The following is a 23,172-nucleotide window of genomic DNA, read 5'->3' as shown; positions in this document are numbered from 1 at the left end:
TAGCTGCTGGAGGTTATTGACAGATGACAAATACATGGCAGAAGGGAGCGCATTCAGTCTGTAAACGCCGTCACTCATTGGAACATGTTGCCATCCTTCCCTTTATCAAAAAGAGAAAAAAAAATCTAAAGTAACTTCTGAACAGTCGCTAAATCTACCTCCACTGTGATGAAAGGAGGTGCCTTTCATAACAGAATTAGCCTACAGTGTATAAATATAAATGCTGAGGTTTTTAATTCTCTGGTCCATGTTTCACGCTGACCAGCTGCAACAGCAAAATGTTGCTTATACATTACATAAACTTAACTAAGGAGCCACTTCACCTCCAGGGCTCCGTAGTTACGTTTATATAATGTATAGTAAACATTTTGCTTAACAAACTATATTACTGATTATGTAATATATAATATAACATTATACATTATACAGTTACATTATATCATAATCTAACATAAGAGTCACAGGGGACACGTTTCTTTTACTTTACATGCTCTCAGTACACGTCATTTATAATAAACTGTAATAATAACACTTAAGTGGGGGGTTTGAATGCAAACTTAATAACAATGTCCTCTACATTGTTGCATTGTTAACTTGAACCACGTCCCTATTTTGTTCTTGGACAATCACATAATCCTCCGCCTGAAATTGAGGTTTGAAAATGAATTGAAGCAAGAAGACTGGGGGGAAGAAACACAAATCCACGTTGACGCATACCATTAAAAGAAATCTGCTTTATTTCAATGAACATAGATGATTTTTAAAAAAGGCAGATAGGTTTCAGCTTTTGCACGTGTTCCAGTTGATCTGATCTGCTCCCAGCTCTCTCACACACACACACACACACACACACACACACAGTCTGTCAGCTGACGCTCCCGTTTTTCCATGAGCGCTCGGTAATAGTGAAAGCACGACCGTCTCCATCCGGTTCCATCCATCACGTCGCGAGTCACCAGCGCCGGCAAGGCAGTAGATTGCGCAGTCATCTCCATAAAAGGGGCAACATGACAACCCGACCAACAGCACAAACTACTACCTCAGCCGGCGCCTGGCCCCTTTCTTCATTTGTCTTCTGCCTTCAGATCTCCTCGCTCCAGTGTCAAGCCCCGACATCTCCATTCAGCCAGTGTCTCTGCTGTGCGTAAAAGCGCACAGACACGGAAGAAGAAAAAAACGCCCGACATGCGCGCAAAACGTGGCCGCACTAAAGCGAGACACAAAACCCCACCCAGAATGAGAATTAGAAGAAGAAGAAAAACACCCCACCACCTCCCTTGTACCTTTCCCCCCGCACCCGCTGCTCTCCTCGGATGACCTCAGTGGAAGTGACATATGGCAGGTGAGGGGACGCAGGATCCCCCGCGTGGGGTTTTTTTTTTCTTCTGGCGACATTCTTGCGGGTTTTAGTTTTTTTTAATCGGACCACATGGAAGTGTCTTACGGCATTACAAAAACTGACTGCATAATAATGACTGACAATGGGTGAAATGAGGGCCAAACCACGACATGCAAGTAGAGAACGCGATTACGCGCGTAAAAAATGCCTCCACGGAGGCAACGCGGTCCACCATTGAAAACTCGCGCATCACAAATGAGAAACACGAGATTGTGGAGGGATTTCATTTGCCCTTTTAAAAACCGTTTGGCGATGACCAACATTTTTTTTTTTTTTTTAAAAAAGGCATCGCGGTGGTCTAACACACCCAAGCTCGTATGACTCCCACCGCCCCACACTGACTCCTGACACGATCCCTCGGGCTGCAGCTGATCTGCAGCAGCCGCCTTTATCGTCTATTGTCTGTTTCTCTCGCTGCGTCGGAGGAGGAGGAGGAGACTCATGAGGGGGGGGAAAAAAGTTGTCCCAAAAAAAATCCATTGCACTCGATTTGAAACACGAACCTTGTGCGTGAAGCCTCAGCGGCGATGCGCGGGTTTCCTCTTCTGGCCCCTCTCTGTGCCTGGGTCCGACCCGCAGACGCCTCTCGTCGGGCAGCGGTGCGGGGAAATGAGTGGATGTGGCGGAGCGCGGCGTGGGATCAAATTCGCGGGGAACGTCACGTCAGGACGGGGTGTGGGCTACAGGCACGAGCGGAGAGCAGAGAGGGGAAAACACAGAGGTCCCACTCCGACCGGGTTTTCCCGAAACACACGAGCGGAGGTCAGGGGCTGTGGGACAGCGACACCCGCCGGTCGCAGTCAGGAGAGAAGAAAACATAATTGAGAAATGAGAAAAGGGAAGAGAAAAATAATGAAAGCATGTGATACAAAATAAATGCAAAGTTTCACGTTTCATCGGTGTGCTCCCAGTGGTAAGAACACCATTCAATTTTTTTTTACAAAATATGTGGAACATTTGTTCATCTTTTCTAGATCTGTTTTATTATTCATCCTGTTCAGCACAGCCGTATGCCACACCGCCCCTCACACTGTACGTACAAGTCTCAGGAAAATCCTAATATCAAACAAATATGCGGGGCTACAACAACCATTAGCATTATTGATCATTAAGTCAATTGTATTTTCCAATCAACCAATTCATATTTACATATGAAGTAATTGACTCAATTTCACAACCACCAATGACATTTTATGAAATTGCTCGTCTTGCCAGGTCAATACATTTAGACAATTGTGCTATAAAACGGGAAATCAACAAAGCCTCACTTAAATATTTAGGCGGTGTTTTTTTTCTTTTAAAGGGATTTGAACAATTAATAATCAAACTTTTTCAGCTGTTAACCACAAACATAAATGGTGACAGTGTGGATTTATGTTAATCTATTGTGTTTTCTTACATTTCTGCGATAGTTGAGAAGTTTAGGGTTCGAGTTAACTAGTGACGGTGCATACAGTTTTATTAAAGATTGACTCAATATACAGTTTATGAGCTTGACAATCACCTTCTCACTGAACGCTGGTTTCTGTTTTATGTCGACGAGTGAGCCGCTCGTTCTGCACGAAGACGCGCCCCTGCCCCTTCCCTCTGATTGGGCTGGGTTCAGGCATGAAGAGAGACGATTGGCGGACAAGTCAGGGAAGAATATCGAGGTGAGCCAATCAGAGGCGGTCCTCCTGCTTCTCCTTCCTGTTGGGTCAGAGGGGGGACGGGACCTCCCAGCTCACAGATCCCGCTGCAGCTGCTCCACACTGGGACAGAGTGGAGGAGAACATGGAGCTCAGACTACACACCGCATTCCTCCTCCTGGAAGAGAAAAAAAACAACTAAACTAAACAAGTAACTCATGCATGGTTCAGATGATTAGAAGCTGCTTCATCAACAGGATGATCTGTTCCTGCTTTTTATGATGAAAACCAGAAAACATAACTGTTTTCCCTTAATTCTGAAAGATGCACTGTAAAATACATCAGACACACACACATGGCATTTGAACTGCATAAAGATTTTTAACATCATTTGTGCCAATTTTATTCCATCTTGTTGTACAGTAGTTTATGTATGTATATATAGAGGTTTTACCTACCTTGTGTCTTATGTGTAAGTGATACGATCGTGTGATCCAAGTTATTGCCGCTGGAACACCGCAAATTCCCTTGGGGAGGAATAAAGTTATCTATCCATCTATATCTACATCTATCATACACATACAAATAAAGAAAGAAAGATAACCAGAGTGGAGGCCACAAGAAGCTTTACACAACTTTATTGAAGATTGTGTATAAATACACATGCACATTTCAAATGTAAACCCAAGTGAACTCAAGTGCAGCCAAACCTGGAAACCCCCTGTTATGTCATCATGCAAGGATGTCTGGATTATTTAATTTATTTATTTTTTACAAAAACGAAAAAAATAGTCCCAAACAACAGAAGCATCCCTTTCCTTTTTTTAAAATATTCCCTCCCTGACAACAGCGCAGGCAAGACTTTGCACACTGGTGTACGTGTAGACCAGAGCCACACACGCACACGCATACGCATACACAGACAGACAGACACACACACACACACACACTCCCTCCCTCCCTCCCTCCCACGTGCGCGCGACACGTCTAGGTTTTTTTTAAATATATTGTCTGTTTATTATTAAATGCTTACATATAAATAAATAAACTTTTATCAAATGTGCACTCACAGAGTGAACTCTCTATGTACAGTATTGTATGAGCCTATAGTAGCGATCACATCACATCGGGGGGGGGGGGTGAGTCGCCCGAAAAAGCAAGGCGGCGCTGCGGCGACGGAGGTCAAAAGCGCAGAGACGCGCTTGTGAAGGTGCAGTACTACATCTGATGTTTGTAGGTCGATGACCTGGTACGCTGGCGCCACGAAAACGTAAAACACTCCACCGTGGAGAATAGACTTTCATCACGAGTTACGTCGATGGCAGAATATCCTGCGAGTCTGCTGCCCCAAAAATTTTTTCACTGTCTTGATTCTGAAAAAAGCTGAAAAGCCTTTTTAGGCAGACTCACCCCATAGTTCATTTTGTCTCTCCTCCCCTCCCCTTCCCTTCCTTACCCATCCTCACAGCTCAGGACCACAAGGAAGCAGCCCCGCCCCCCACTCCTCCTTCTCCGTTTTGGGATGGGATGGATTCAGCAGTACCCATAAATTCATACGAGTATCGGAGGTGAGGAAACCCATTGCCATCACAGTCAACCGAAACGAGAAAGGGAGCCGTGGTAAAAAAAAAGAAGGAAAACCCCAAACAGATGGCCCTATAAAGAATCAAAAAGGCATCATTCCATTCAGCATACATTCTGGCCCTCTTGTGGGTTTTTATATAAAAAACTAACAAAAAAACAGCAACTCGTGACTTATTAACATGGCTACGATATAACGAGCACATGTGGACATTATTACTAGAGAGTTGGTGCTTGTGGGAGGGGGTTGGGGGAGATCATGCGAGAGAGAGACGACGGCTGGCGGTGACAGTGATGTGCAAAGAAAAAGGCGACTGGGTCTGAGATCAAGAGTTTTAAGGCCGAGGTGATCCAAACAAGAGATGATGCATCTGATGCCGGCGAGATCACCGATGTTCCCCCGATCTCACGGTTGCCTCCAATATGAAGAAGAGAAATGAGTACAGAGCCACGGTGAAGCGTTCAAACACCTCCTGCAGAGTACGACGCAGCGGGAGGGGAGGGAGGTTCGGAGGGGAGAGCTGGGTCTGCGAGGCTAACTTGAACACGCACACGTATATTTGTCGCAGTTGCCGAGTTGAGTTTGTTAAGACAGAAATTTGAACACCGGGATTTCTTCTTGATGAAAGGAATCCGTTTGGATATTCAAGAAAGTTAACTGGAGGATACTCTGAGCTTATTTTGGATGCTAGGAAATATTAAGTTATCAAAGAGAGCCCAGAGTGAGAGAGAGAGAGACGCCGCAGAAGCAGGAGCTCAAATCACGGAGGTTCGAGCCGGTTCACTAAACACTAAACTGTCTAAAAAATGTCAGATCACAGCAGCAGCAGCAGCACGAAGCTCGGATAGTTTGGCTGATTGACACGATAAAAATCACACGAACGCTCGCAGTACTTCCTTTATGTGGAGTCTCGACCGCAGGCGAGTCTCGCCGCTCGATCGCCGCTCAATCGCTTAAAGGCATATTCCTCAGATTCTCACGTGAGGAAAACGCTTTGAGAAACAGTTGCAGTGTGTCTGGCAATAATACTTAAAAAAAAAAAAGAAAAGAAAAAAGAAAACAGAGTGGATGGTTGGTGATTGTGCAAAATGGTTCAGCGCAAAAATGATTCAGTGTTTTAAAATATGTACAAAATATCAGAAAGATACTTAAAATGATATAACGATAACTCATTGCTCTCAAAAAAAAAATATTAAAAAATATAACAAAAAAGGAACACAAAAAAAAGAAGCAGAGAGAGATTCAAAGCGCTGCACTGACGTACGTACTTGTACTGTGGAGCCGCGGGAAAGAAAATCTGTCCCCGGTTGTCGTTCAAGTGAGCGAATCCTAAACGAATGGACGTGGCGACACACACACACACACACTCAGACACACACACACATCGTGATTCAACCACAGAGGAGGGCCCTGATTTCTGAAAGACGTGTACCGCGGCATCTCCCTGACCGACGCAAGGCGTCACCCCGACAGCGGCTCCGCCTATGGAGCGGCCGGGTCGGGGCTGCTGGGAGGAGCCAGTGGCGCCCGCTGCCATGCTGAGTTCATATGGCTTTGGATGGAAAGATCCCAGTTTCTCTCTCTCTCTCTCCATTGATCCGCATCCCCTGCGTCAACTTCAGTTGGTTTTCATGGCGGCCTCTCGATTGGGCGCCTGTTGATCCTCCTCCTCCTCCTCGTCTTCCTCCCCCTCCTCCTCTTTCTGATCATTGTCATTCTTCCTGCACCGGTTCTTGTTCGGGTCCTCCTCGTCATTCTGCGCATCAACCCCGGAGGCGGAGGAGGAGGCCCCCTGAGTGGAGGAGGAGGAGGCGGAGGCGGTCTTCCTCTCCGGCCTCTCCTCCTCCTCGTTCTGGTTCTCCTCCCCCTCCTCCTCTCCCTCCTCTTCCTCATCTTCCTCCTCGCGGTCCAGAGCGAAGTAGCCTGTGCCTTTCACTGTGTCCTGCCGCTGGTAGAACAGCACATAGCCTGCTTTGGACTACACAAGCACACGCGCACACGCACACACACACACACACACACACACACACACACACACACACACACACACACACACACACACACACACACACACAGAAAGTTACTCAGCTACACTGACTTGCAGCTTAATGACATTACAAAGAAAGAGAAAAGAAACCTGCTGAGGGAACAGCTGCTGAATTCTAAATTGTTAAACAAATGAGGACTAACGGGTCTGTCCAGGAAAAGTGAAAGGACACCTTTTGAAAACAAAGATTTTGACTCTTGATAAGTGTTTTTGGGCGACAAAATATGTGCTCGTCCCTTTTATGAGGGTTAATTACCTAATCCTGAAGAAGTATCTGATTTTCAGATATGACAAATGATGCATATTACTTAATTTAAAGGACTGAGATACACACAAAAAACACAGGATATCTTCATTTGACAGAGTCCTCACTAACTTAGTGATGCTTTCTGGGAGATCAAGCACAGTCGGACGTCTGTGACAAATCAAACTTGTTTGGCAGGATAATAATTCATTGGAAGGACATTACTCGGATGAAATTGACTGCTCTAATGTGCCTTTGCTGGATGTACAGTAGGACACTCACCACAATCTGATCTTCGTTGGCAGGAGACGCGCTGCTGTCGTCAAAGTTGTACCACTTTCCATCGTCCTTGTTATTCGCGTAAGCAGTATCTGAGCAGATTAGAGACAAGAATATTCACTACTGTAATATTTAACAGGTTTTCCTCTTGATAGCTACACTTATTTATACCCACACTGTTTTTGTATATTTTTGTATAAGTATAATTTCACAAACTCAAACTTTGATTTTTGTAAACCTAAAAAAAAAGGTTAAAGTTGTGTAAGGAGACGTTCCACATATAACATAGACAAACTCCTGACACTGAAAAGCATATTTCAGTAACACAACAAGCGGTGGTGACAACAGAACGACAAAACAATCTCTACACAATTTAAATCCTTCAAGCAACAAACAGGTGAGTGACGAATGCAGAAAACTCCTGCTGTAAAAGCCTGTGGCGAGTTTCAGAGTCAAGCAAAACCGAGATTTATCACAAGCTACGAACACCACGAGACACGACTGATGTTCACATTGAACTAGTCAGTCTGCTGCAACGTCTGAGGAATACATTTGCGCAGATATTCTCCTCGATATTTCAAAGAGAATATGAGCATCACACAGATATTTGTCGGTTGGTGGTTACTGAGAAACAATAAGACAGAAGGAATTTGAGCGACGGTGTGACATATGTGTGGGTCTTACAGTGGCCTCCTCCCATTCCACCATAGTGGTTCGACACAGCGATGAGGTCGTAGCGACACGGCCCAGCGTTGGGGTTGATCAGGAACTCGGACATGTCCAGATCCCTAAAGGAAAAGTGCACAAAAAACAAAGGTGTCACGTGCTGCGTATCTAAAAAAAGCTAATTCTGAAACTAAAGACACCCTGGCTCATCATCAAATTGTGGTGTTGTGTTAGCACCTCAGTGGGAAGTCAACAAGCGAGTCCAGTTTATCCCTCATGTAGCGGCTGTACGAGAAGCGTTTCAGGTGGACCACCAGCACCGGCGGCAGGGACCACAGATCCAGCTTCTTGGTGGCCTGTTGGTGCTGCTTACAGTTTGGACAGTACCTGCGAAACGGGACACAGGTTTTACGAAAATGCATATCACTAGATGCAGCGTTAGGGGCCGGCAGCTGGTGTGACTGTGTGAACGTGTTTCTCACCATGGGTCCTCTGCTCCCAGCTTTTCCTTTGTGGTGAACAGCTCGATGCAGTCCTTCAGCTTGAAGAAAGCCTTCTTCTGGGGCTTGTAGTCCATGCTCTCGTGCTTGTCAAAGTCCTGCTCCCACACACACAAGTATAGGACTGTTAGAAAACACTACTTGTGGCACCGATGCCTCTCATTGGACGTAGATTACTGCCGCGTCCAAAAATAGAACCAAAAACTGATAACGCTAAACCCTGAAGAGAGACAGACCACTGTACTGTGTGTTTGAGTAAAGGCTAATAAAGAGACATGTGTGCTACTTATGAATGAAAACTAATTCAAGACATTTTAGGGACGGGGTTTGGTGTATAAGTCAAGAACAAACATGCTTAATCGCATTGGAAATGACAAAATGTACAGATGAGCTTAAACAAAAGCACACGTTTGCTGCTCATTTACACGTCTTTGTAGCCAATCTCCATGATTTACACCTTATTTGATTATATATATATACACATATATATATATATATGTATATATATATATAAATTATTTGAAACCATTAAAATTATTTAATTAAAAGCTGTAAAAAGAAGCTGTAGCAGTGCAGTGTTTACATTATAGTTGTCAAACAGGCGTACTTATTCACTGCTTGTTGTAATGGGTCTGACCTTTTGATTATAGGACAGTGAGGCTCATCGTGTCTGGGTCACGTTGACATATTTCATTACATGACGGCAGACTGCTTTTCTTCTACACTGAGTGTGTGTGTGTGTTCTTAGAAAAAAAATGAAATGTGAAAAGTGATACACGAACGCTGCTAATGTTGGCGTTACCTCGACAACAGTCTCGTCAAAGTACTTCTTCTTCATCTCTGGTTCCCAGTCCAAGGAGAGATAGGAGCGGTCTGTGAAAAGGTGGACAGAATGACTTTACATCCATCCATCCAATTTAAATGAGTCATCTTTTTATTTTACTGAAATGTGTGCCTAGCACTCCTATTACCACTAAGTCGGAGGTGTCCCTCGTCGAAGCGGATCTGCCTCGTGTCCTCCTTGATGAGCGAGAAGTCCGTCTTGCCCATGTTGTTGAACTGGAATGTGAAAAGTCTCTTCCTGGTGTGCTCGGCCGTCTGTGGGCCTTTGGTGCAGTTCTGCGGCCCGCCTACGCCGTTCTCCAGCTCGTTGTCGCCGGCCACCGAGTCCTCCGATTGGCTGTTGTCGTTCTCTGAGGGCAGCTCCTGGTCCTGGCTGGACTCGTCGTCCTGCTCGTCAGTCTCCATCTCACCTGCGGGACGACAGAACGGCTTCTTTCTAAATCACCTCTGCTGCATTTAAATATCTTTAAGTAAAAACATGCTTTTTTGCATAAATTTAAAAAAAGAAAAAACGGAAAAGCACTCACTTGGTGACCCCTCCTCCAGCAGTCCGTTAGTGGCGTTACCATTGACAGTGTGTTGTTTGGGTGGCTGCGTCTCTTCACAATCCTCCTCTTCCTCCTCTACAGAAGATCGCACAAAGCGGCTGAAAACAGGAAGAAGATTTTTTTTATTCAAAGCTCTTCATTCGTGTCAATTTCCCTCAGTAGACGCACGTCGAGACGTGGACCCACCAGAGGCGCAGTAGCAGCATGTTGTAGAGTTTGTCTTCACTCAGGGTTCTGGGCACAGCGATTAGGAAGGGCTGTCCGAACAGCGGCGTGCTGGTGTGGTTGTAGCCTGACTGTTTGTACTTCTCCCTCAGGTGCACGGGGATCACCACGTGGTCCGTGTCCTCCACCCTGTTCACCGCCACCTCGAATCTGCAGACAAGATGTAGGTGGGGTCAGAGAATCTGTTTCTGCGATGTTTATATCATTGGCTAATAAAGCAATTCAAACTGGTGGACAGCCAACTATTCTAGGTTTTAAATCTAAACACATAAATTCATCAAGCAAGTCTTCAAATCAGTCATAAATAAAGATGATTGATAGGCAAGAACTGATGATGAATTTCTAAAATCATACCATGAATAATGGGTACAATTTGCATATAGTATGATATAGTAAACAAATGTCATAAACTTCAAATGAAAGCAGTCTAATTTCAATCAGAATGCAGCTAATGCGGTTTTCCTAATCACACTTGGATTTTCTTTTTTTAAATTTTAATCTTACAATCAGCAATCATACAACAAGAAGGAATCACAAACAGTTACAACAATCATAAAAAAACAGCCGACAATAAAGCGCATGCTCATCAGCTGAGCACGATACTTACACGTAGATATCATCTCTCTCCATGATGCTGCTGAGGTTCTCGTTGGTGGCGAAGATCCGGTGGAAGCGGTGGTTGTAGATGTCAGTTACAATCATCTGGAGGATAAGAGAATGTATGTACAGTAGTCTCTTGAAAATGTGGCCTGGTTAAACTGACCATGAGTTTATTAAGCATACTCGTATATATTTTTCATCCAGCTCCTTTTCCTTTATCTAAAAAGAGACTATATAAAACATTTTCTCCGATAGCTGCTGGGGTTGAGTGGGCAGGGACAGTCTTTAAAATACTATTTCGGGTGGTGCTGTCTGAGCAGATGTTCGGCACTATTGTGTGATGGATAACAAGTGCAGAGCGGGGCCGACTGTAAGGTTGGTATACCTTCTCAGCAGGAACCCCAGACAGGCTGGAGAGGGAGGTGCACAGCTCAGAGATACAGCCCACCTTCGGCACGGTAAGCTTGTACTGAAACAAGAAAAAACGCGAGGCCGTTAACCACGTGAAATCGTAATGGTCGTGATGCAATGCTGAAGTGTGTTTTTCGCGTGTCACCTGTGTGGGTTTGGCCAGAGGGTCAAGTCGGACCAGATAGACCTCCAGCGTCCGCTCCTTCTTCATGGGAAGTGGCAGCGTCAAGTAGCAGAAGGGGTCGAAGGTGACGGAGACCTTGGCGCACACAGGACACACGAGCGTGGACTTGAAAAGGCCGTGGAAGATGTCCACGATGATGGAGTCGTTCCTCTTGATGTGGTTCTCCCACGCCTCCTCCGCCACCACCTGGAAGGAATTGTATCTTTTACAGGGATTGATCAACACTTTTCTTTCATCATTTTTAATATGTTTGGCTAACTGCACAACACATTTGCAACATTTTCCAGAACTCGTGCAAAAGCCCTGACAGTGACCTTGTCGGGCCTGCCGTTCGCGTCCTTCAGCTGGATGTAAGGCTTCTTCCTGATGCGGTTCAAGTCCTCGTGGAGGCCGTCCAGGAGAAAGGCCAACAGCTCGTGCGAGTCCTGCTGCTGGTAGCCTGAGAACTGGGGGGCAAAGCGGCCCACCTGGGTCTGGAGGATGAGAGCACATCCACAGATGAAAAAAAAAAAAAAAAAAAAAAAAAGACAAGCTCAGAGTTTTTTTTTCCAGTATTAAATTATCATAAAATTAAATAATTTTACTATAATATAATATATATATAATATAATAATTACTCACTTGGGTGTTTTCTCAGGTAGCCCATAAGTTTTTGTCTTATTAGACTTCATCACTACGTTTTGTGATTTAACCCCCACAGTTCCATACAAGCCTTCAACAAAACTGCAGATATTAACGGGCCAATCTGAAACTGGTAAATCTTTTAGATATCCCATGATTCAAACTGTCTGCTGCAGTTGTGAACCTTCACTCATCACTGTGTTGTATACACTCTGATAGAATTGTTACTTCTGTCTATCTGTAGGATCATTATACACTAGTATGTTAGTAAATTCTTGTTGTGGTGTGGTCTCTTTCAGAGTGGAAGTGATGATATACTTTATATTCCAAAGACGTACTTTTGCTTCCTGATACAACTGCCAGTACAAATATTTAGAAATATAACAGCTGCTGTGTGTGACTCAAGACCTCACTTCTTCAGATCTCCAGTGTTTGTTTGTTTTTACTGAAATTAACATAAGAACTTTCGGAATGATCTTCCTGCTTTAATGTTTTTTTTCCATGTACTCACCTTGAAAGGCCTCGGGGTGACATAGCTGAATTTGCCCGACCACAGCTGCTTGATAAGCTCAGCATAGGCTCTAGCAATCTCCCCTTTCATTCCCAGCGGGTTGTCCTCGTTCAGCTCGTCCGTGTACTTGTCTTTGAGGAAGAACTCCGTCAGTGGAGGGATATTGCTTAAACACTAAAGGGGAGCAAAAAGCAGGGAGATGACGAGGATCATCAGAGGATGGATTAAGGCACTCAAACATTAACGCTGTCTGGCTATTTGTTTAAATATGTATCGCGACTGGCAATATTTATATATATGCCAAAAGAACCAACATAAATTATTTAATTTTGTTGTTGGGTCAACTAACGCCTTCAGAACAGCTTAAATGCATACATTCAACACTTTTTCTTTTCTTGTGTAGCAACTTCATCTGCACAAACATTCTACATTTCAGTCTAGGCGTCCAACAAAGTTCTGCAGCTCTTTTCCAAATGCTTCCAGACTCCCTGAATAAACCTTTGAAGACTTGGAAAGAACTTCCCATACTTTCCTAGAACAGTTTTTTTTTTTTGGGAGAGCTCCCAGGAGGACGCGCTTTGTCACCTGCACAGCAGAGTTCATGAAGCAGGTGTTGCCCAGGTTGGAGAGTCCACAGAGGCCCGAGCGCTCGCTCTGCCTGCCCTGTTCCGAGTAGTCATAGCTGTTACTGTAGGGGTGGTAGGATGGAAGACTGTAGCTTGAATTCTTCACACTGTGCAATAAACATAGAGATGCACAAACAGGAAGGTTATATACAGTTGAGTAGGATCATGAAGATCCTACTGCACACAGACATAAGAATATCTACTACATCTATGTGAAGGTAACCAATCAGATCTTGTAAGATAAAGATGTTATCACAATCATATGGGAGTAAAAAAAAAAAACACAAGGAAAACATTCAGGTTAATTTCCCAATCTTTCCTTTTTTTTTGACTGTAGACCCAATTACAATCCAAACCTATGACCCCCCGTACAAAGATTTTCTCAGGCTGCCTGGACAATCAAATAGTTTAAAACTGGGCCTCGCCAACTGCAGCAATCGGCAGACCTCTGGGGAGGCTGCAGGTCAGCGCCGGTCGTTTCTGCCTCCCACTGGTCAAGGGACACGTCTGTGATGGCGGTGGCAGCGGTGGCCTCACAGTTCAACACGCGGTGGTCCACCCTTCTACTGTCCAGCTCCACCGCCTCAGGCCTCAGGCACCACCAGCAACAAAGGAGCATGACATCTCAGCACCGCCCCGGCCCATGCCGGCCCACATGTCCGCATAAAAACTAAACCGCCAGCGGCCTCGGTTGAGCTTCAGTCCTGGGGGTTTTCGGGGCCTGGAAGGAAAAGTCCAGCTCCAGTCTTCCACTGTTGAGTCTTGATGTTCAACTCAGCTCAACCTTGTGCAGCACCAGCAGCTAAGTCAATATAGTCCAGATCAAGTTTAGGCACTACACTTGTCTTCCAAGTCCAGCACGGGCCAACAACCAAACCATAACACAAACGCACTCTATCTTTCTCAGAGCTAACTGAGCAGCTCCACTCCTTTCTTCTCCCCCCTTCTTCTCTTTCGGCCTCTACTGCCCGTCATCTTGTTATCCTCTCTGTGCCTCAGATGTCCTGTCCTGTCCTGCACTGTCCTCTGGTCTCCTGCTCCTCCCTCTGGCCTGCCTGCTGCTCTCTGCCGCGCTACGGCTACCAAGCAGATATTTATAGCAGCATCAGCAGCAGCAGCAGCGAGGATGCTCAAGACTACCGCTACCCAAGCTAGAGGTGCACAGAGAGAGGGAGAGGGAGAGATGGGGAGAGAGAATAGAGGGGGAGGGGCGGACAGTACAAGGGGGAGAGGCTGACAGAAGAGAAATGAGATGGGGATGGAGGGGGCAGCTGATCCACTGCATCCAGCTGAGGCTGCAGTATTTGCAGGCCCGACTCTATCTTAGTGTCTCTCTACCCCCCCTCTCTCTCTCTAACATACATTAACACATTCCCTCATGTCGACACAACATTTATCCCCCTTTCTTACACTTGTCCACACATTAGACTGCCGCCTCGCTCATCGCAACACACCTAAAGTCAGCCCTCTTCAACGAAACGCACACTTTGACAGATGCTCCTGTTCTAGTCCTCGATACGCCACGGGTGTCTGTGTGAGAGCTTTAAAAAAAAAAAAAAGGAGGGTCTAAATAAATAAAAGAGATAAGGGGGGCGGCGGTTTCCTCGCAGGGCGTGGAGGCAAGTGACGAGGGGAGCAGGAGCAGATGAAATGCATTCTGAAGGTCACTTAGACTGCAGAACATGAGCATCGCAATGAGCTCAGGAGAGAGGTAGAGACATAGAGACAGAGAGAGAGAGAGTGACAGAGAGAGACAGAGAAAGAGAGAGAGCGACAGAGAGAGCCTGCCAGAATCAGGGGACACCGCCTCCTGTGACACACACTGCTGTTACCGAGCATCGCTACCGAGGCTAACCTACCCAGATGGAAAACAGCAAAATCAAAAAGAAAAGTGTTATGTAATGTGGGAACACTTTTATATATATTTTTATATAAATATACGTTTTTAATCTAGACTTCATGTATAATTCAGCGGAGACAACAATACTGGCACTAGAGTGAATCGGGGAGCTGCTGGGACTGAAGATCCAATTTCCCCCCCAAGTCACCAACTCTCTGCATTCCACAATCCACCGACAGAAACTATTACGCTGGCATCAAATGATATAATGCAGAGAAACGACAATGTGAAACCACGTTTCGGGCCACGAGCCTGTGGTAGAAAATACTGAAATATAACTGGTGAAAGACGGGCGGCCTCAGTTCACTTCTACACCTTCCTTCTTTATCAATATTGATTTTTCGGGTGGCAAGCTCGTGGTCATTATTTATGCATCCCAACAGTATTGAGAAATGCAGTGCAGAGTGTCTATATATATATAGATATATATATATATATATATATATATGAGGCGCGCACACACACAGAGATACACTCCAGCATGCAGTAAATCACACACATTAGGTGGAAGGAGGGGACAGTACAGTTCTACTGGACAGCAGATGCTTGGGGCTCCGCCACAGTGGAGCAGTGCTCTCTAGCAGAGGGCCGACATCGCTCCGGGGCCCGACGCTTTGGAGGCAAACCTTAAATCAGGCCGCAGTCACATTTTCAGAAACTGAAAGCTTGAGGCTTCATATGCGAAGCCACACGCCCATCGCCTCTGCTGTGTAAAGGCAGTAAAGGAAACATCTGAAAATGTTGGCTAGCACAAGGGCTGCATGTTTTTAAATGATAACAATGATGTACTTTATTTGTAGGGATGAATTTTTTATATCTCCGAAAGTGCTGATGCTGGTGTATCAGCTTCCTTTATGCATGGGCACTGGTAGATACCAGAACGATTCACTACACGCGGCTGGAAAGGCAAAGGCGTTTAACAGCCAAAAGGAGAATGGTTAAGCCAACAAATCTCGCGGAGGCCATCTTTGGAAATAAGTAGAAACGAAAAGGATCCGACCAAAGTAGTCAGGACACAAAAACATTTTTTGTCAATCAGTGATTTTCTTTCATGTGGAGAATGTCTGTCTTAAAGATGACAAACATGTCCAAAGATTCTGTGTCGAGTTGTTTTATCATCTCACTGTTGTAATTATGTGTAGAATAAGATACAACAGTGCTGCGATAAAACAACACAAAGGGACTGCGTTGGTGTGGGGCATATTGTATCAGACACCAAACGCTACACAAGTCTGACACAGGGTTTTAGAACTTGACTATTTTATCTTTCACTGCAGCAGTAGAAACACAGTTTTTAATTCTTGTATTTGCAATCCCACTATACTGGCCTCACTTAAATGAATGACGAGGTTGTGTCGTTCTGAATCTTTCCTAAAAGGAGATGTAAGACATTGAGACTCAGCACAGTAGGAAAATTTAACTTGTAGAATTGTATGAGGCCACGGTGGTAAAGGGTGGTGTGAAATCAAGACCTAAACTGCTGTCAGACATGCACCGAAGTATGGACGTTCTCTGGACCTTTTCCTGCCAGCCCCCATAGTAAAATCTCCAGAGAGTATTTGAATGAGCCAATGTGAGAATACAGCAGGAAATCTCAGGAGGATTCACGCGAGCGGGTGGGAGCGTTGATGACTGAAAACAATCATGTCCTGCCTCCTGCTGCTCTACACGGACGCCACAGAACGTTCTGGAGATTTTCCCGTTGGTGTGAACGCGTCTTGACTCGAGACAATCTACTGCTGCGTTCCGTCATATGTGGACGGCAAATTCTGGAGAACGCCCAGATGCATTTTTGCTGGTCTGAAAGCAGCTGTAGGGCACAGATTAATGGGTAAAATAATGATCGCATTAACCATAACTATGCAGACCGAGCCGAGGCTATCAATCAGCCGAGTCGAAAATCAGATGCAAAACTTATAACTTACAATTAAATGCTGACTGAGGCACCCGAAGGCACAGAGGAGGGGGGCATTTATAGAGAGCACTGCTGTCACTGAAGAAAATTCCAACAAGATCAATCCCTCGTAAGCCCCTTCCCCCCGCCCTTCCTTTAGCTCTTAAAGCTGAAACTGCATCATCAGGAGATAGTTTAAAGCCCCAGACCACAGCCAGAGATAGACCAGTAGAAAACACACTGTGACACACGTTATAAAGGGATACTGTAAAAACTTAAGAAGAACAAAGCTGAAGTTGAGTTGGATCAAACTTCAGTCGTTTCATTTTAGCATGAATTTTACGTAGAGCTAGCTTTAGCACGTCGTCACCTTATAAGCCAATTCGCCATGTCAGCCCTGAGCTGCACCTCCAGGCTCCATCTCTGGCTGTCGACAGTCCACACCCACCCCCCTCGGCTACTGCAGCCCACCACTAAGCTCTTACTTCCTGCTGTTGAAGCTGCTGTTATGATTGTTTGTGAGAGATGAAGGCGAGATCTTTGGCAAAGCAGAGAGATTGGAAGCACCGGATGACCTTCAAAAGATAAAAGAATAGATCATGGGTTAGAGGAGAGAAAAGTAAGGAGCCATACAAGAAAAGGTGTTAAATAAAACTGAGATGGGATAAAAATAATATGTCGGCAACAGAACGTCAAGCAAAAGAGGCAGACAAAGTAGGATTTTTTTTCTTTGGAAGATGAGGTGCTGTAGTGACATAGCAGTGAAACTTTAAAAAATGTTTAAATTTTGCAATTCAGACAACTTCCGAGACAAGGAATTCTGCTGCTGTGTCACATCGCCCCCCCCCCCCCCTTCATACTGACCAAAACAAAATCCTAAGCAATGCGAAACATTAACTGCCTACTATCTGTGTGATCTTTTGGAAAACAATGATCACCACTAGTGTTCGGACACAGCATGGAAATAGCATTTCCATTCCCGTGGTAACTGCTTCTTTCTGTAAACCAAAAAATACATAAAGGCAGGTGATGTGCCCTTCACTCACTTGGGTGCTGTGGAGCCTCGGGGCCAAGAGCCGTCCTCGTTCTTCTGCTCTATTACCAGAACCTGTGGGAGACGGCACAGAGAGAAGAGGGCTCCGTCTGCTTCCGCTAGTTCAAAGATGTCAAGCTCATCTACAGTCATCTACACAAATGAGCTGCGTTTAATTGTGTTACTTTCAACTGGAAGAATATTGAGACATATTTTGAGAAATGGCATTAATGGATATACCCCGTTACTGCCACTGCTTAAACGTTCCCTTTACACCAGGCGGCTGTTACACAGGGAGCAGCGTGGATCCTATCTGCCGTTTTCACTTGGGGGAGGATTTGTCTGAGACTTAGCTAAGGTCCTTTGGGGCCGCTGCCGGTGAACAGGACGGCCCTCTGATCTGAGGCCTGCCGGCTCGCCATGGTTAGGTTTCTACATTCATCTGTGTTAAGAGTCAGATGCCAGGCGGATGCCAGGACATGAGAGTTAAGTTTAAGCAGCTTATACACAGAGGTTGAGTCTCCATTGTGGCAGCTGACAAAAAGCTTTTTGGAGTTTTGACACTGTGCTCGTCTTATCACAGGACAGTCTTACCGAATTGTCTTAGCAAAACTCCAGCTTTAATGTCAAAGGTAAATTAAATAATATCATAATTTTCTTCTTTATATTTTGCTATTTCCCATCATCAACGGTTTTATGTTTATACTCTAACCGCTTCCTGTTCAGGCCTCTTTCCGGTGACAATGTGATGAAAGGAAAAAGTCAAGAGCGCCCCCTCAGAGATTTAAAAGTCAACAGAGCGGCGAAAGGCTAAACTAGTCACAGTATCACCTACGCCGTTTAAATGATTGAGAACAATTGAGCGCACGTCGTTCATTTGATTTTCAAATCAAGCCGCGCTGTGATTTGTTACTGTGCCCTCTGCTGGTCGTGCTGACTCTCTCTAAGTAGAAAAAGAAAACATTTCTGAATCTCCACTCTGCTTGGACTGAAAAAGGACATCGATAGAGACTGGTGCAACTAAAGCATATTTCACTGAGCTCAGGAATAATAACCGTCTACATAGCAAGCTATATTTGGACGCCTCTTTGTCAATTTTATCACATATTTTGGCCATCTCGAGGCAAAAGGCGCCGTGCAGGACTGTTCCTACCTGTCCTTGGTAGAGGCCGGCGTCTTGGATGGTGCTGTCAGGTTTGTTGAGCGGCTCGAACGTGTTGCTCATGTACCTGTTCCACAGCCTGGTTTCCCTCTCGTCGGGAATGCTGAACAGCTTCCTCATCTCCTTCTCTATCATATCTGCAGCAAAGTGAGAATATCACCACACCAAAAAAAAAGTAAATAGACAACAATAGTTTGGTTTAAAACAGATAATAGACAGGAATTTACACACACTTACTTGCAGAATGGGAAGTGTAAAAATTAAAATAAAACTAATTGGTGAATTAATCCATTGTCATGTTTGCTCTTGAATCAAATCATTTTCAGGATTTGAATGCACAAGGCCAATAGTGATAAAATGAAATGTGGTTTCAGGGAAATATAAGGACTAGCAAAGTGTTTTTTATTCGAATGAAGGCATATTAGCAGTAAGACTAATAAATAACAGCATCATCAAAAGAGTTGTGTACATGTTTGTTCAGACATTACAAGAATACCTACTAATAACATAGGCACTGTGTATAATTGTTACATTTTGTGAATGTGTGCAGTGTGTGTCGGAGTATGTTTGGGTTTACAAATCCTTGGTACTCCATGAAAAAATGATGAGAGTGGCTTTAGAGTTTTACGTAATGTTTTAAAAACCAAGACAGTTACCCTGTCCTGTAAATAAACATGCGTGTCGCAAAGAGGGAAAAGGAAAAGTGGGGGAAATACGAGTTGTGGAAATGTAAAATCTAACAGAGTTCAAATCAACTTCAAATGATGACCACCTGAGTTTAAAGACAGTCACATGAGGTTAGATCAGACCTACCTATCGTGTCAGCTTTACTGAAGCGTCTGGTGATCACGTTGTCCATGTTGCTGTCTTCGCAGAGCTTCAGCTCCGTCAGGTACACCTCCACCTTGCAGTGCTTCACAAACATACCCTGCTCCACCACCTGGGGATAAATGGAAAAATGGTGTATTGTTAACTATTCACATCTTTTATAGATGCGTATATTGCAGATATACAAGTGTCAATATGTCTACGGTCAGACAAGCTTTATATAGACAGCTCTGAGGATAATTCAGGTGAGATCAAAACTAAAGATAACATAAGCCACCCAATAATATTACCTCCATATGTCCCCACAGTGAATAGAAAGTAGCGTCCTGCTTGACAGCTAGCAACAACCAAACAGACAATCGGACAAGGATCTAGTAAGCTAGCAACTGTGCCAGCACACCAGATGCAGCGCTTGTAAAATGTTATTCTAATCATCTGCTTGTCTTAAAAATTTTAATTAAACAGGTTAATTGTGGGTTGAATAAGCTACTGTTTCTAGTGGTTAACAAAGCAGGCCTTGCTGCCCTGCCTGCCACTCATAGGGTGTCCTGATAGGAGCTCCGTCAGAGTGAAGTGCCGAAATTAGCAGCACCTCGTGGAAACAGCTGAGGGGTCCCAGCCTATTTATTTCCCCACTGAGCCCCTCCGACACACACGGTCACATATATATATATATATATATACACACACACACACACACACACACACGCAGTACGGTCTTCACAAATGTCCCGGAGAAGTGCAATAGTCCTGTGGACACAGTCAAGGCTCAGATTCTCCCCCCCAACAGCCCCTCCCCTACCAAAGCCCCGATCCCCCGTTGGGCCCATCCTACCCCTCAGCACAACACCCATGTGTTTGTAAGCCGGGAGCTAAAAGCCCATCTTGTCGCCAAAACGCTTGACGGAATTTCTCAAACCAGAGCCAAGCCAGAACCATTCATTCATCCCACCCACCCCCACTCCTCCCATACTGGTTATGCCTGTCACACTCCTCTCAGAAGCGTCTCTCAGCATGACCTCAGCTGGCATTCCTCCACTTCAAAAAAAAAAACAAGGACACGCAGGAACACTTCGCTGGTGTTGGAAAATCAGATCGGGACAGTGGAGGTAAAAACACAGAACCAAAGCTGTAACCCAAATCCTCCTAAATCCTTTTTTAACGCGTGTGTTCCCCCGATATCTCAGGATGACAACCCCACGAAAAAAAAAACGGTTAAAAACAAGAGGAAAACTAATAATGGACCTCCTGCATGTTGTGTCTTGCAGATCGCTCCATGTAGCTTTTCAGTCATCCAGAACGTTGCCTGAAAATAGAAACCCGGCGGCCACCTGATATGTCCCACTACATACATGGCAAAAGGGGAGGGTCAATGGAAGGAGGAGGGGGGACGAGAGAGAGAATGATAGAGATGGAGGGGGAAGAGGAACCTCTTCTAGCAGACATGATGCCATGACTAGTAAGATTTGATACCGTGGGTCCAGTTAAGTTTTAGCCACCATCATGAAATGAAGTATGCTGCTGCTTAAACAATTGTTACCACCGAGTTCTCATTAAACCGACAATAAACAATTGCAGTCATGACAGAAATGAATGAGGAGCTGAAGGAAATGAATGAAAAGCAGCATCATTGTTGCTTTCCATCAATGCAAGGTCAATTTCCATCTGTACAGTGAATCTTTGTACATCTAACTGACAAGTCACACCAGCAATACAGCATTTCCTATGGTGAAACACCAGCAAACAGTATTCCATTCCAAACTTAATGCACAATGAGCAGCAATGGAGCCATATCCACAAAATCATTAAGAATGATAGCTCTACAATATAGTTTCACAATTTGTTTTACAGTTTTGCGATCGTGCAGCATTCCTGACACCCAGATCTCAAGTGGCCTCGTGAGAGGACACACACACTTTTCTCTTTCGGCCACATTGAACACCTGCTAACCACAACCATTATGTTTCATCAGACGAAAAAATCATCCGTTCACATTCTCATGCTTAATGACGGAACCGTTACCTTGCGTGCGATTGGCTCCTGACCCTCGGACAGCGCGTACCAACTGACCAGCTTGTTCCAGCCCTCCGTGGGGACCAGGATGTAGTCTAGCTCATCGATGAGGTGCTCCTTGATGGCCAGCACGTCCCCGTCTAGGAGGAGGGGGAAGGTAGACGGATATTTTGTGATAACTAGTCACCTTACACTAATGACTCCGCAACAACACAAAGAACACAAAGAAAAGGTAATGCTGGAAAAGCTTTCTATCCCCCCCCCCCGAGCCTCACGCAAAAATGCACACTCTGTAGAGTTCGCCAACAATGTTGCTTTCATTCCCCTTTTCCTCTGAACTCTTTGTTGCCACTTCCAGAATGATTAAGCTACACTGTCTGACCCAGGGGCCCTGGAGTAAAGGAAAGCCCCCAGAGTATTCACGATATATATCCCACGACGCGAAAAGAGACACAGGTCCGTCTTACCTCTGAGGAGGCCAGAGTTATCAACCGGTCCCGGGTAGACATTCTGGTCACCCATCTGGTATTTGTCCCAGCTGTCGAACCCCACATATTTCTTCCACTGTTTGAACCAGTGACTGTCCACCAGGTACCTGCAGAGGAGGGCAGGCGGTGACACATCAGCTCTGATAAAAGCAAGCTTGGGACAGTGAGATTTATTCAACGTTTATGCAACAACGACAACAAATCATATTCAGCATTTGGTGTTACAGGTTAAAAATGTTCGGCAGGGAAAGGCTACATTTCCGCCAGCACGGACTAATGGACAGTTGTAACAGTTGCGCTCTGTCGGGACTGCCGAGTTGAGTTCAGGTTGCTGCATGCCTGGCTAGCTGGCTCTGTGATTTTGACAGGTGTTTTTTTTTTTTTTTTTTTTTTCCCCGACTCCGCCCTGCCGAAGTCGACAGATAAACCCTCTGACTGTGGAACCACTTCGGTGGTCTAGTCGGCTAGCCGGTTATTAGCCTGCTAACGAGATCTGGTTGCAGCCTCGCTGAGATCATGTCATCAGATAAAACGCGAGGCGGTAGTTTGCAAGTGGTGAGTCCAGTACCCACATCACAGTGCTTATAAGACCCGCGGGGAACTGTCGTTCTTCATTGTCGGTTGCCTAGCTCGCGTTAGCTCAAGCGCCGCTAGCCTGCCCGACCGACACACATGAAGCTGACGACAGTCCGTTAGCTAGCTCGAAGCTAACTGTCAACACGGCTCGTCACCTCGGCTTCCTCGTCCCGCATGGCGCTGACAGCCCCGGTGGAGGACGCCGACGGCCGCGCTGCGCCTCCGGAAAAGGCTTCCGCTCGAGTCTTACCAAGTGTCTCCCTTCCTCAGCTGTGTTTTCAACAGTGCCGCGACCTCTCCTCTCTGGGTATCCAGATCCGCCGCTCCTCCTTCCGCCATCTTTCCTCGGACATCACCCGCTGCA

At 45.3% G+C, this 23,172-nt stretch overlaps 1 protein-coding gene across 4 annotated transcripts; it reads right to left on the bottom strand.

The window, feature by feature from the left end:
• Positions 1 to 3,649: 3,649 nt before the first annotated feature.
• Positions 3,650 to 23,164, bottom strand: LOC118288195 (ubiquitin carboxyl-terminal hydrolase 15-like). 4 transcript variants are annotated; one of them, XM_035614017.2, is made up of 22 exons: positions 23,059 to 23,164; positions 22,212 to 22,339; positions 21,754 to 21,884; positions 19,717 to 19,843; positions 18,895 to 19,040; positions 17,755 to 17,816; positions 17,194 to 17,283; positions 12,874 to 13,021; positions 12,289 to 12,462; positions 11,471 to 11,629; positions 11,118 to 11,342; positions 10,947 to 11,030; positions 10,569 to 10,663; positions 9,923 to 10,111; positions 9,716 to 9,834; positions 9,317 to 9,598; positions 9,148 to 9,218; positions 8,328 to 8,443; positions 8,083 to 8,232; positions 7,864 to 7,967; positions 7,183 to 7,271; positions 3,650 to 6,587 (listed from the first exon to the last, which is right to left on the bottom strand). In XM_035614017.2, the coding sequence occupies exons 1-22, from the start codon at positions 23,145 to 23,147 to the stop codon at positions 6,228 to 6,230; spliced, it is 3,138 nt and encodes a 1,045-aa protein (XP_035469910.2). In that variant the 5' UTR covers positions 23,148 to 23,164; the 3' UTR covers positions 3,650 to 6,227. The 4 variants fall into 4 exon arrangements, with proteins under 4 accessions (XP_035469910.2, XP_035469918.2, XP_035469927.2 ...); XM_035614025.2 differs by lacking the exon at positions 17,194 to 17,283 and having other exon boundaries at positions 23,059 to 23,163; XM_035614034.2 differs by lacking the exons at positions 21,754 to 21,884; positions 22,212 to 22,339; positions 23,059 to 23,164 and adding an exon at positions 20,977 to 21,010.
• Between the last annotated feature and the right edge of the window lie 8 nt (positions 23,165 to 23,172).

This window comes from Scophthalmus maximus, chromosome 12, assembly GCF_022379125.1.
Source record: "Scophthalmus maximus strain ysfricsl-2021 chromosome 12, ASM2237912v1, whole genome shotgun sequence".
Taxonomy (NCBI): Eukaryota; Metazoa; Chordata; class Actinopteri; order Pleuronectiformes; family Scophthalmidae; genus Scophthalmus; species Scophthalmus maximus.
This window is presented reverse-complemented; position numbering and strand designations above follow the sequence as displayed.

What these genes read in the sequence shown, in the direction of transcription:
- LOC118288195 (XM_035614017.2), bottom strand. Translation starts at nt 23,147, where the DNA reads ATGGCGGAAGGAGGAGCGGCGGATCTGGATACCCAGAGAGGAGAGGTC. An exon ending in AGCAGCTTCAACAGCAGGAA is followed by an intron (nt 13,022 to 17,193) that starts GTAAGAGCTTAG and finishes TTTATTGCACAG; the next exon opens with TGTGAAGAATTCAAGCTACA. An exon ending in CGAACGGCAGGCCCGACAAG is followed by an intron (nt 11,343 to 11,470) that starts GTCACTGTCAGG and finishes AATTCCTTCCAG; the next exon opens with GTGGTGGCGGAGGAGGCGTG.